Below are 14625 nucleotides of genomic sequence, written 5' to 3' on the forward strand. Positions count from 1 at the left end.
GCACCTGTGGTCAATACCTTTTGCGAAGGAGAGATTTGGAATGGTAATCCCAGGATCAAATTGTCCACCAAAACAGAGACTTCCTCAGCTCTGGGGTATCAGTGATGACATCCCTAGGTTCCCCATGGCCTGACACTATTGGGAAGTAAGGGTCTACTGGGTGCCTCTCAAATGGAGGTATGCCATGGGAGTAACATGCACTGTGATGGCCATGTGGTCTAACAACCTCAACATTTGTTGCGCCATGACCTGCTGGCTACTGCAAACCTGACTGGCAATGGAGATAAGTGCATCTGCCTACACCTAAGGTAGGCTTGAATTTGAACCATGCCTAGCAGGGCTCCTATGCACTCAAATTGTTGTATGGGGTGCAAATGGGACTTTGAGAAGTTGATTATGAACGCTAGTAACTGCAGCACCTGAATAGTCCTCTGCATTGATGCTTGAACACCTTCCTAAGACATGCTCTTGATCAGCCAATCATCTAGGGAAACACCTAAAATCCCAGTCTGCGTAGTGATACTGCAACAACAGCTAGGCATTTTGTGAATACTCTAAGAGTGGACACAAAACCAAACAGCAGGATGTGGTACTGGTAGAAATGTTTATCTACTCAAAATCTTAGATACTTCCTCTGACTTGGATGTATCTGGATATGGGCGTATGCATTCTGGATATGAGAGTATGCATTCTTTAAGTCCATAGCCAATCGTTTTTCTGACTCATGGAAAGAAGGGTGCCTAGGGAAACCATCCTGAACTTTTCTTTGACCAGATAAGGAACACATGAAAAAACATGGTTTAATGGGACAGAGTCTGCATGAGTACAACCAAGGGAAGTCTTGCCTCCCCATTTCTTTGAAGACATAAACAAAAAAGTGGATAAAAGTGAGCTGGTTGAGGTACCATATTTACATTTTCAGAAAGCTTTTGACAAAGTTCCTCATGAGAGACTCCTGAGAAAACTAAAAAGTCATGGGATAGGAGGCAATGTCCTTCTGTGGACACTAAAAATTGGTTATTGGACAAGATCTAGGTGTCATTGTAGGCAGTATGCTGAAATCTTCTGCCCAGTGTGTGGCGGCAGCCAAAAAAGCAAATAGGATGCTAGGAATTATTAGGAGAGGGATGCAAAATAAGACCAATATTATATAATGCCTCTGTTTCACTAAATGGTGCAATCTCACCTTGAGTACTGCGTTCAATTCTGGTCGCCATATCTCAAAAAAGATATAACGGAATTAGAAAAGGTTCAAAAAAGAGCAACCAAAATGATAAAGGGAATCAAACTCCTCTCCTATGAGAAAAGGCTAAAGAAGTAAGGGCTTTTCAGCTTGGAAAAGAGATGGCTGCGGAGGGGGGTGGGGAGGAGGATATGATTGAGGTCTATAAAATCCTGAGTGGTATAGAACGGGTAAAAGTGAATCGATTTTTCATTCTTTCAGACAGTACAAGACTAGGGGACAATCAATGAAATTACGAGGATATACTTTTAAAACAAATAGGAGGAAATATATATTTCATGCAAAGTATAGTTAAGCTCTGGGAACTCTCTATTGGAGGATGTGGTCACAGCGGTTAGCGTATCTGGGTCTAAAAAAGGTTTGGACAAGTTTCTGGAGGAAAAGTCCATAGTCCACTATTGGGGAATCCACTGATTGCCCTGGGTTTGGTAGCATGGAATGTTGCTGCTATTTGGATTTCTGCCAGGAACTTGTGACCTGAATTGGTCACTGTTGGAAGCAGGATACTGGGCTAGATGGGCCACTGGTCAGACCCACCATGGCTATTCTTATGTTTAGGATGAGACAACAACCCCCCATCCTTTTGGGCACAAGGAAGAATCCTTTCCCTTCTTCCCCTGGTAGAATAGGTTTGACCACACCTTTAGAAGGACAGAGAAGTCCTCTATGAGCACTTCCTGGTGCTGACAGCTGATGGAAGACACTAAATTTGGCTGTCTTTTTAGCCAATGGCGTGTGTAACCTACCCAGACTATTTGGAGAACCCAAACGTTTGTGGTTACAAGGGTCCACCTCTCCTGGAAAAAAAAATTAGCCTCTCTCCTACTGGAAGGTTGTCAGGGACAGGTACTTTGATTGCGGCTATGCTCTCCTGGAACCAGTCAAAAGTTCGTCCCTTGCTCTGACTGGGGAGCAGGATGGGACTTCTGGGAGCTTTGCTGCCTAGGCCAAGAGCACTGGGACTGGGCTGCTGTTGCAGACAGGCAGGAGTGAACCTACACCTCTGAGAATAGTGGGATCCTCTTCTAGACCCTCCAGAAAACCTCTGGGATGAGAAGGGTGCAGATGGAGGCAGCAGAGAGGGACTTGATGGTGTCAGTAAGTTTCTTCATGAGGTCCGCTAACCTCTTCTGAACACCAGGCTCTAGGTCAGAGACATGCAGCTGTGAGAGTCTATGTATCCCCACACCTTAGGCGGAAAGTCTGGATGTCACATCAAAAGTATCAAAAGTGCCCCCAACTAAATATTTTCTGTGCTCCATCTGCTTCTTGGCTAGCTGGCGAAGCTCTGTAGCCTGTTCTGGTGGGACAGTGTCCGCAAAGTCTAGTATACTACGTACCAAAGATTTCAAGTAAAGGCTTATGTAGAGTTGGTAGGTCTGGATGCAAGAAATAAGCATTGAGGCCTGGTAAATCTTTCTCCCAAAAGAATCCAGGGTATGAGCCTCTCTGACCAGGGGAGCCGAGGCACGCTGTGAAGGGGCTCTGTCACAGCTTCTCTAGGTGGGGAGTCATAATCCAGGATAGCAACTCTGCCCTGGGCTCGTCTTCAATTTCTAACTTAAACAGAATGGCCTCCACCATTTTCTGTACAAAATCAGTGAAGGAGAGTTCCTCAGGTGGAGACTTTCTTCGCTCATGCGGTGGAGAGGTGTCTGAAGGTATGCCACAAAACCCCCTCCTCCAAGAAGTACTCTAGCTCTTCTTCAGACTCCCATGAATGGTTCAGCTCAAGGCTCAGTAAAATAGTCCTCATGAGAGGTCAGTGTGTGCCTCCCCGGTGTCGATTCCAATGTTAATTGGTCCCAGGGCCCTGTCTCAGCACTTGATGTCGAGGTAGTTGGAGACATCCTCGATGCCGGTGCACTCCCAGTGTCAGATGCAACTCTAGCAGCCATGGAGGCCAATGCTTCCAATGCTGATGTCAATGGACCAGATTTAGCGCCAAAAAGTTTCATGTGCTGAGCCTCTTTAGCCTTCTGGGTTCTTTTCTGCATAGAACTCAATTAGAGGTCTCATGATCCGGTCCCAGGTACGATGGAAACCAGCTATGGGGATCTGTCCCACAGATGACTCTTGCACCAGGAGCAATGGTTAAAGTCACTGGAAACGTTCTGTGACATGAAGGGGAAAACTGCCGATGCAAAATCAAATGGCTCAATGGTGAGGGAAAAAAGAAGCTCACCTCATAGAAAAAGCTCAATGCAACCCAGCCGATGCTGAGGCCTTACATGGCCTCAAGATTCAAAAATAAAATCAAATAAATTTAAATGGGATGAAATATTAAGGAAAATTAAAAGGGTTAAGGTGGGAGAAAAATATAAAGAAAATAGGAAAAAAAAATACCCCGAGGGAAAACACTACAGTCAAAGACATCTGATGAGCTAAGGAGAGAGCAAAAATGCAACCTCTCTGCTCCAGGGAAAACAAGAGACTGGTGGTCCCGTGCGCCGATGCCAGGTGGGAAGGCACTTTTGAATGTGCAGTGCATTACTGCCAAAGGCTCCTTACAGATACAGAATGCTGAGTAGTGTCCGTACCGGGCTCCATCAGATGTAAGAAGTAATGTCTTGCTTGTCCTCGGACAAACGAGGAAACAGGAAAACAATATCTGGAAAAGCTAAGAGAAGCTGGTAAAGTAGTCAGGAAAGCAAAGATACAAGTGGAAGAAAAAAAATATCCAATACAGTAAAATGGGGGATCAAGATATTTTTTAGATATGTTAATGATAGAAGAAGTGCAAAAGTGGCATGCTGAGACTCAAGTATGAAGCGGAGGTATATATAGAAGTGATGAGGGTAAAGCAGAATTGTTGAATCACCATTTCTGTTCTCTTTTCACAGATAATGGTCCAGTAGCAGTCAATAGAACTCCCCTAAGTTCTTTCCATACTCTCAGATGTATCCCATCTCGCCTCATCATTTTTAGTGTAGGTGGCAAATCATGAACACAGTACTATGGGTTCAAGCCCCTTCAAAAACTACGGCACCCAATGAATGGCTGACGGGGGATGTCCAAGCCCTACCAGCCAAAGAGATCTGCTACCCAAAATTGTCACCCCTCCCCCCTCATGCTGCCTCAGCAGTGATTAAGTCAGTGGCTTGCTTTCCAGTTGTCAACACTGGCATTCCTCACGCATGTTAAGTTCACACATGAACTGAACATGCACGAGAAGTGCCAGCGTTAGCAGCTGGAAAGCACATCACCAACTTCCTCACTGCTGAGGCAGTACGAAGGGCAGTTCAGGCCATGGATCTCTTTGGATGGCGGGGCTTGGGCATCTCTGCCATCAAAGGTATGATTTTTAACACAGTGGCGGGGGGAGGGGGAGAGCAGAGAGGAAATGTGAGGCCCCCCCCCAGTCCACTCCTGCCCACCCCTGCTGGTTACGCCCCTGACCAGGAGTAGTACAGCAGAAGACAAACACAAATAGGAATGTAAATGTGGTAGGCCTTGAATGATTTTCAGAAGACTGAGATAGCTACACTAAAAATGATGGGGTCAGATGAGATACATCTGAGAGTATGGAAAGAACTTAAGAAAGTTCTGGTGGTTCTGCTCACTGAGATTTTCAATGCTTCCTTGGAACTGGGAGAAGTCCAGAAAGACTGGAGATGGGAGGATAAGTTTCCTTTTCACCAGAGGTTTAACCAAGGATGAGCCTCAGAAGGTCTGGGCCCTCAACTTTTGCCTCAGGCTCACCCAGCAGCCTGGCACACCGTTCTTGAAGCTGGTAGGGATCACCAAGCTCCATCAACTGAAAACATCTGGAGCCCATCCCCAGTCACTGGCAGAACCTTGAGCTGCTGATGCCATCACCACGAATATGCTCATTTCTCATAGCGAGAACTAAGCATGTTCACACTGACAACTGCTGCTGACTGCCACACTTTTCTGACTGGGAACAGACTCTGGATGTTTTTAATTGTTGAGGCAGGGGATTCCCATCAGCTAAGGTACTTTTCATTTTTTTTTTTTAGAGGGGGGAGGCAGAGGACATAGGGAGCTTAGTATCTGAAAACAGCATGAAACATGCAGTTTGCAAACAGGATGGCTAACCCAGACTGGGGGGATTTATGAAAAATCTCATAATTTAAACAAATGAGGCCTCAAAACTAAAAGAGCAATGGTCTAAACAAACGTGTCAGTCTATCTCCAAAGGGGTTCCCAGATATTATAATTGGCCCCAGAAATAAGACAGCAACAAAAAATCTCCAGAAATGGAGAAAAAAGTTAATAACTAAAACACCTGAGAAAAACAGCCAAAACCCATGCAGTCCTTTTTAGTCATCAAAAAACAAAAATATCCACATCAAATTCCCAAAGTTCCAACACACACCACTGGTAGTTCATGACTTATATCAAAAAAGTCCCACAAGTACTTAGCTTAACTGAAGAGGTATCTTTTCCCAATATCAGCTCCTCAAATTGCTACTATTCCAGTGCATACAGGAACTCTCAAGTGCTGCAGAACATGAACAAATTCCAACTGGCCTCTCCTGCCTAAATCACTTTGAATATTGGGCAGGAGGAGTATATCTGAAGTCAAGAAAGCATGGGACAAGCACAGAGGATCTCTAGGGAAGAGGAAGGGATTGTGCAGCTCAGTAGTTGGTACTGGTGGGTAGACTAGATAGGCTATATGGTCTTTATCTGCTGTCATCTTTCTATGTTTCTGCATCAGAAAAGCAAACCAAGTCTGTAAGAAGTCGTTTTCTAGAGAGTCAGAGTCCAAAAGTGAGGGTCTGGGACACAAAATTTAACCTGCTGAATATCGGCACTTAATTGGCCAAGTGCCGACTCCGCCCTCGGAATGTCCCCAAAATAGCCGTTTTTCAGTTTGGTGCTAACCAGTTATTTTCAGCGACACTAACCGGATAAGTGCCGCTGAAAATTAGCAATTAGCCCCAAACAGGTGTTTTAACCGGCCAGGAGCCATACCTGGCCAGTCAAATCATGTTGAATATTGACTCTATATTTCTTTAAGAAAACATATGATCCCACTTAACTATAGTAGCTGGGGCTCTGGCAACGAGATTCAGATGAGATGTGTGACATATTGAAAAGAAGGTTCCTTTCTGAAGTGATTTGTAATTCTTTTCCCCCTTCTCTCTCTATTACCATTGTAAACCACTTGACAGTTCTCCAATATGTGGTATAAAAATGTTTAATAAACTTGGGAAATTTGAATGAAGGTTTATGAGGCCAGATCCTCACTCTGGTTCCAACTGAGCTGTAGGCTCATAAGAGCAGGATGGTTAAAAAAAATTGATATATATTTTCAAAATACGTTGCACATCTTACTGTGTACAAAGCTGTACACTGAACCCATAAGACATGCAAGTGCAAGGAGTCTCCCTTTCAACCCCCCCCCCCCCCCCCCCCAACTCATAATTCCCAACTCCTTTAACTGGGGCAAAAATGATAGAGAAAACTATTGTCAATATACTGTCAATATAAAGCTGGGCAAGGCTTCCTCTTTTGCACTAAGAATTTAAGGACTCAGTATCCACCAGACTTGAGAGTAGAAAGCAGTAGGAAAACTTACCTCGCTGCAGTTCTGCAAGAATCGCTGCAGCTCCAAATGACCATTCAGATTCTGTAGCCACTGCTGCGCCATATCACAGTTCTGTTGGCTCCTAAAATTCAAACAGAAAAAGTCACATTGTACCAATCGTTCACATTGATATGAGGATACAACAATCCACAAATAGATTGTGGGTGAAATTTTTATACTGGACTAACTTCATACATTTGTGATTAGCTTTTTCTTTTGTTCAAAAAAATGTAAATTGAAAAACACATGTGCCGTACCATTGACAATGTAATGTGAGATATCATGAAATCTGGATCAAATAAGTGACTAGGTTAAAATAGATAAGCGAGGAGTACACTTGAAGCGCCTGCAGCTTGTTCTGACTATTTTTGCTTAACAAATGCTGATTTCTTAAAAATATTTGCCTATACATGAGTTAGACACATTTCTTGCCTAGATTTTGTGACTCCAGAGGCAGGCACTTACCGTCAAAGCACAGATGTTTGTTGAATCTGGCAAAGTCTTTTTTGTATGCAATCTTTTTATCTATTTTATTGGTTTTAGAAAATTTTGCCATCCTTGATTTATTTTCTCTATTAATAAACACAATTTTATGCAACTCAACTCTGTAGATAGTTGGAATTTAATTGGTCATCCTCTCCTACTCCTGTTCATTAGATTTATATATATTTGTAGGGTTTTTTTCTCCTTTCCTTTTTTTTTTTTTTTAACTTAAAATAGATAGGAACACCGTACTAGCTGAGCTGGCTGGGGGTGGAGGTTGTGGTACTGACATGGTTAAGGTCAGTCTCGTGTTCAGTTTCTTTTCCTCTTGACAGATTCCAGTAGTATATAACTAAGCCTGGTACATGGGATATGCTTGTCAGTGCAGCGTAGGTGGCTATTTTAGCTCAGACACTAAAAACATGCAGGATCAGATTGTCTAAAGAAGGATAAGATTAAGCCCTAGCACTGTTGCAATGAATGTGGAGCTCTCACATGTGTTAGCAGGACTGTGATCCTGAATCCAGCCCCCTGAAAGCAGGCGTTCCCAAGAAATCCTGTGTCCTCTCAAGGGGCATGATAGGATGAATAAACTACAAGTCTCCTTCTAAAATCAGAAGAATCCCTACTCCAGAGCTACTGAGTTGTTAAAATCTGTAAATAATATATAGGCTCAGATCCTATTCACTAAGTTGTGATAATGTAAAGGAGAGCTTTGAGTCAGTCCATGTCATTTGAAATGATAGGGTTGGCCAGAAAGAACAACTAGGCATCTCTCCTGTCACAGGGGACCCTTCTTTTACAAAAATTGGGTACAATAGGGGGCAAGGGATACAAGAGACTCAGTTGGAGATGTGAAAGGATATGTTACATGAAGGGGGCAGGCTTCACTGTATTCTTGTGCTGAATGAGGCTGTGTCAGGGAGGACAGATGTATTTGGTGTACTGGAAGGGGAGGAACTGGAACTTAGCAGGGTGCTACGGAGTGCTGGCTGGGTGCCTCTTACTAGAAGCTTAATGCCCCTTTGGCTTTACATGCATGGTGATGGCATCAAGAACATACAATGCCACCATGGAATGTTCCTGGTGCCCCCACAGGGTTCAGTGAACTGCTGTACTGAGGAAACACAGCTTGGTAAAACACCACAGGAATGCTTAGCACATAAGCACCTCAATGAGAAGCAGGGAATGTAAACCCTTTGTACCCATCCACCGCTTGTGTTATGGGCTGTCCACAAGATGGGCCATGTTGGAAGCATTAACAAATTCAGATATTCTAGAAAAACCCTTCCGTATTCCTCTCTCACCTCCAAAAACCATCCATAGCACTGAAAGATTGAGCATTCAATACAATTTTATACTTCAGTTACAGTCAAGTCTCTCCATGGCATTTTCAACAATAACTAAAGCTCAAACTGCAGGATTACAAAATGGCCACGATGAATAGACAGATGTAGAAATGTTATCAGAAATTAGAGAGGTTAACCAACCAGAGCACACAATAATAATGGGTGATTTCAATTACCCCAGTAATGACTGGGTAAATGTAACATCAGGGCATGCTAAGGAGGTAAAGTTCCTTGATGAAATCAAGGACTGCTTTATGGAGCAGCTGGTTCAGGAATCAACAATTCTAGACCTACCGCCTGATAAGTCAGACAGCAGGAGATAGAGGGCCGTCTCCCACAGTTTGCGCTAAAACTGGATAGTCAAATGCCGAGCTGTTTCTGGTCAATGGCATTGAATATCTGGTTTAGCTTTGGCCAGTCTGACTTTAACCAGCCAAACTGATAGTCAGCGCTAGCCGATTAAAGTCAGATTGGCCAAAACTATTCTACCTATTGTGGCTAGTCTGCCAAATATGGTAGCGCAATATAACTGGCTACCTTTAAACTGCTAACTGGCTACCCGGCACAGAATATTGCCGGATAGTCGTCTTAAGTGCTGTTTTAGTGGCCATTCTTTAAAAATATCAGGCAGACAGTCTTTAGTGAAACACATGATCTGATGTAGGAGGCAATGGTGCTAGGGCTGCTTGATAACAGTGATCATAACATGATCAGATTTGATATAAGCTCTGGAGTAAGTACACACAGGAAATCCAATATATTAGAATTTAACTTTCAAAAAGGAGACTATGATAAAAATGAGAAGAATGTGGGGAAAAAAACTTAGAAGAGCAGCTGCAAAAGTAAAAAATTTACCTCATGCATGGATGCTGTTCAAAAGTACCATCCTGGAAGTTCAGGCCAGATATATTCCATGTATTAAAAAAGGAGAAAGGAAGGCCAAACGGCAGCCAACATGGTTAAAAAGTGAGGTGAAGGAAGCTATTAGAGCTAAAAGAAAATCCTTCAGAAAATGGAAGAAGGATCCGACTGCCTTCCTTATCAGAGCTTTGCATTTGACTTGACATTCCATATGCTGTTTCCTGTTATTTTCAAAGACAGACTTTGAAGATTGTGTGGCAAAAACACATACAGGCTCATTTTCGAAAGAGAAGAACGCCCATCTTTCGACACAAATTGGGAGATGGGCGTCCTTCTCACAGAGTCGCCCAAATCGGTATAATCAAAAGCCGATTTTGAGCATCCCCAACTGCTTTCCGTCGTGGGGATGACCAAAATTCATGGGGGTGTGTCGGAGGCGTAGTGAAGGCGGGACTTGGCCGTGCCTAACATGGACGCCCTCGACCCATAATGGAAAAAAAAGGGCGTCCCTGACGAGAACTTGGACGACTTTACCTGGTCATGTTTTTCTTACGACTAAGGCACAAAAAGGTGCCCGATCTGACCTATGACCACTGGAGAGAATCGGGGATGACCTCCCCTTACTCCCCCAGTGGTCACTAACCCCCTTCCACACTCAAAAAAAATCTTTAAAAATATTTTGTGCCAGCCTCTATGCCAGCCTCAAATGTCATACTCAGGTCCATCACAGCAGTATGCAGGTCCCTGGAGCAGTTTTAGTGGGTCCAGTGCACTTCAGCCAGGCGGACCCAGGCCCATCCCCCCCATACCTGTTACACTTGTGGTGGTAAATGTGAGCCCTCCAAAACCCACCACAAACCCACTGTACCCACATCTAGGTGCCCCCCTTCACCCGAAAGGACTATGGTAGTGGTGTACAGTTGTGGATAGTGGGGTTTGGGGGGCTCAGCACCCAAGGTAAGGGAGCTATATACCTGGGGGCAATTTATGAAGTCCACTGCAGTGCCCCCTAGGGTGCCCAGTTGGTGTCCTGGCATGTCAGGGGGACCAGTGCACTACGAATGCTAGCTCCTCCCATGACCAAAGGGCTTGCATTTGGTCGTTTCTAAGATGGGCGTCCTTGGTTTCCATTATTGCCGAAAATCAGAAACGACCAAGTCTAGGGATGATCATCTCTAAGGACGACCTAAATTTCAGGATTTGGGAGGGAGGGAAATGGGACTTGACATACCGCCTTTCTGAGGTTTTTGCAACTACATTCAAAGCGATTTACATATATTCAGGTACTTATTTTGTACCGGGGGCAATGGAGAGTTAAGTGACTTGCCCAGAGTCCCAAGGAGCTGCAGTGGGAATTGAACACAGTTCCCCAGGATCAAAGTCCACTGCACTAACCACTAGGCTACTCCTCCACTCTGTTTCAGCTGTGCCTCTGGTTCCGCCTTTCCACAAACAGGAAATGGGGGCGGGACCAGAGGCAGAGCTGAAACAGAAGCGAAGGCAGTCTGAAGCGCCGTGCCTGCTCGACATCACTGTTGCCGGCGGACCACGAGGTTAAATGTTTTAAAGAACAGCCGGCACTTACGAACAGAACTTTTTACCTCCTGATCCGCCGGCAACAGTGAAGTCGAGTAGGCACGGCACAGCGCTTCAGACTGCCATTGCTTCTGTTTCAGCTGTGCCTCTGGTCTCGCCTTCATTCTGCAAACAGGAAATGAGGGTGGGACCAGAAACACAGCTGAAACAGAAGCGAAGGCAATCTGAAGCGCTGTGCCATGCCTGCTCGACTTCACTGTTGCCGCCGGACCACGAGGTAAAAAGTTTTAAAGAACTGCTGGCACTTACAAATGGGAGGGGCAGCCGCACACGTCCTGCTTCCACTCAGAGGCCACAGAGAGGGAGGGTGGCGCGGGGGGTGCATGGAACTCAGAGGGCAGGGGAGGAGAGGGAGGGAGTCCTGGAACTGGCACAGGAGGGAAAGGGGGAGGGGGTCCTGGAACTGGCACGGGAGGGGGGTCCTGGAACTCGACCGGGAGGGGGGCCTGGAACTCGAAGGGGGGGAGAGGGAGGGGGTCCTGGAACTCAAAGGGGAGGGGTGCCTGGAACTCGGAGGACAGGGAAGGAGGCAGGTAGGGGGGCACGGAACTCAGAGGGAGGGAGGAAGGTAGGGAGGGGGCCCTGGAACCTTGCTAGCGCCCGTTTCATTTCTGTTGGAAACGGGCCTCTTTTTTTATATTAAAAGGATCTCAAATGATCTACCTTCTAGTAGAGGTATATAAACAAGTAACAAACATATACACCAGTTTGTTACTTGTTTATATACCTCTACTAGAAGGATATTAATTTACCTTCTCCTTCCCTTACAATTGTTCCCATTAATAGACAAGAAGTACATTGAACTACACCCACAAAGTAAATCTGAACAAGTTCCAGATATCTCACAATAAGTCTATCTGCTTTCAGTATCCCTCAGAACAGGTGTAAAATAGAGAGAGTTGGGACTCGGTAGCCCTTTCATTTCCTTTGATCCATAGGCATAAAAAGCTCCTACACTTAAAATATGGCAAAGCAACACTATGTCCCTAAAGCTGCAGCTCCCATTACAGCTAGTGCCTCTGTCCAAACTGAATGCTTGGTCCAAGGCAAGATTCTGGTTTTATGTGATAAATGTATGCATATTGAATCCCTCATGAAAGAAGTAGAAGAACTAAGAGGAGGTGGCAAAACTAAGAAGAATCTGTGACTACCAGAAATTCATCCGAGATGCATGTTGAAACACTGGGGATCAGCAGGAGTAGTGAAGGTAGCAGGGCTCTTCCACAAACTAATAGAAGGATGAGAGATGTAATGAATAAAATCTTTATTCTTCAAGAATAAAGATTTTATTCATTACATCTCTCGTCCTTCTAGTTTGTGGAAGAGCCCTGCTACCTTCACTACTCCTGCTGGTTTGCTTCTACATAGTAACACATGGTCCTCCGCTTTTGCAGTGTCCCATCAAAACATTGGGGATCTCCACCAAAGGGAAAGAAGATCTTGTGCAGAAAGAAGGCAGCTGGACACAAATCACCAGGTCCTACAAAATCAACTCCCCAACTCCATCTTCTTTTGAACTGAAGAATCGGTTTGCAGCCCTGGAGGCAGAAGTGCTGAAAACATCTTAAGAACAAGAGGAGACAATGATCAATAATCCCAAAGCCTCTGGATCAGTGCCAATAAGAAGCGAAAAGTAGTGGTTGTTGGTGATTCTCTTCTGAGGGCTACTGAAGCACCCATCTGCCAACCAGACATGATGTCCAGGGAGGTGTGCTGTCTGCCTGGTGCCAAGATTCAAGATGTAGTGGAAAGATTGCCTAGACTCATCAAGCCTACTGACCACTATCCTATGCTGCTCATCCATGTTGGCACAAATGATATTGCTAGGTACTCTAAGGAACATATTAAACATGACGTCATGGCTCTGGGTCAGACGGTAAAGCACCTAGATTCACAGGTGGTGTTCTCATCGATCCTTCCTATTGAAGGTAAAGGGCACATGAGGGAAGCTCACATCCTGGAGCTAAATGTGTGGATGGTGCCAATGCGAGCACTTCAATTTCCTAGACCATGGGATGATTTTCCAAGAGCTACTGAGCAATGATGGTGTTCATCTTTCAAGGAAGGGACGAAGTGTCTTCAATAACAAACTGGCTAAAGTATTACATAAGTACATAAACATTGCCATGCTGGGACAGACCAAGGGACCATTGAGCCCAGCACCCTGTCACCGACAGCGGCCAAAAGAACAAGCAATTTGTCCCGCCCATCCTAGAAATACTGTATTATTCCCTCGTCCTTTCAATAACATTCTATGGCTTTTTCCTCCAGGAAGCCACCCAAACCTTTTTTGAAGTCCGTTAAGTTAACCGCCTTAAAAGTAGACAAAGCGATGGGGCCTGATGGGATACATCTGAGGGTACTCAAGGAACTCGGAAATGTTCTGCTGGCACCACTGTCTTACCTCTTCAATGCTTTCTTAGTCTGGAGTGGTCCCGGAGTACTGGAGAAGGGCAGATGTGGTCCCTCTGAACAAAAGTGGAAGGAGGAGGTTGGAAATTACAGATCTATCAGTCTGAGCTCAGTGGTGAGTAAACCAATAGAAACGTTTCTAAACTGGAGGATTGTGAGGTTTCTCGAATCGAATGGACTGCAGGACCCAAGGCAGCATGGGATCACTAGAGACAGGTCGCGTCAGACAATCTGATTGATTTCTTTGACTGGGTGACCAAACAGTTGGACGTGGGAGGGGCGCTAGATGTGGTGTACTTCGATTTTAGCAAAGTCTTTGACATGGTACCACGCAGGTGACTGATAAATAAACTGAGTGCCCTTGGTATGGGACCTAAAGTGACTGACTGGGTTAAAAACTGGTTAAGTGGAAAGGAGACACAGGGTAGTGGTAAATGGAGCTTGTTCTGAGGAAAGGGCTGTTATCAGTGGTGTACCACAGGGTTCAGTCCTTGGGCCGGCTCTTTTTAACATCTTCATGAGTGATAATGTAGAAGAACTGTCTGGTAAGGTTTGTCTCTTTGTGGATGATACCAAACTCTGTAATAGGGTGAACACCCTGGAGCAGGGCCGTGCCAACACGGTAAGCGAGGTAAGCATGGCAGGAGGGCGCCATCCTCTGGGGGGCGCCCCGCCGCACCACGCTTACCTTGCCCTCTTCTCCCCAGATCCTTTTCCTTTTTTTTTTGTTTAAATTTACCTCTGTCCGGCAGCAGCATAGCGTTAGTGAGGAGGCGGTGCTCCCCCGCCCCGACGTGTCAGTCTTCTCTTCGCTCAGTTCCGCCTTCTTCTGACATCAGAAATGACATCAGAAGAAGGCGGGACACTGAGCGAAGGGAAGACTGACACGTCGGGGCGGGGGAGCGCCATCTCCTTCTCACTAACGCTATGCTGCCGCCGGACAGAGGTAAATTTAAACAAAAAAAAAAAGGAAAAGGATCTGGGGAGAAGAGGGCGGGTAGTGTAGCGATCGTTTTTAGGGGGGGCGGGGCCAACTGCAGGGGGGCGCCAGAGACCCTAGGCACGGCCCTGCCCTGGAGGATGTGGATGGTATGAAGAAGGATCTAGCAAAGATTGAAAAATGG

General features: G+C 45.3%; 1 protein-coding gene across 1 annotated transcript in view; it reads right to left on the reverse strand.

Moving 5' to 3' along the window:
* SPTBN4 (spectrin beta, non-erythrocytic 4) overlaps positions 1-14625 on the reverse strand; it is a 373692-nt gene that overhangs the window by 149836 nt on the left and 209231 nt on the right. The window contains 1 exon segment of the mRNA XM_030219988.1: positions 6792-6882. Within this exon segment, the coding sequence (XP_030075848.1) occupies positions 6792-6882 (91 nt within the window).

The sequence above is a fragment of the Microcaecilia unicolor genome, chromosome 11 (genome assembly GCF_901765095.1).
Source record: "Microcaecilia unicolor chromosome 11, aMicUni1.1, whole genome shotgun sequence".
In the NCBI taxonomy this organism is placed as follows: Eukaryota; Metazoa; Chordata; class Amphibia; order Gymnophiona; family Siphonopidae; genus Microcaecilia; species Microcaecilia unicolor.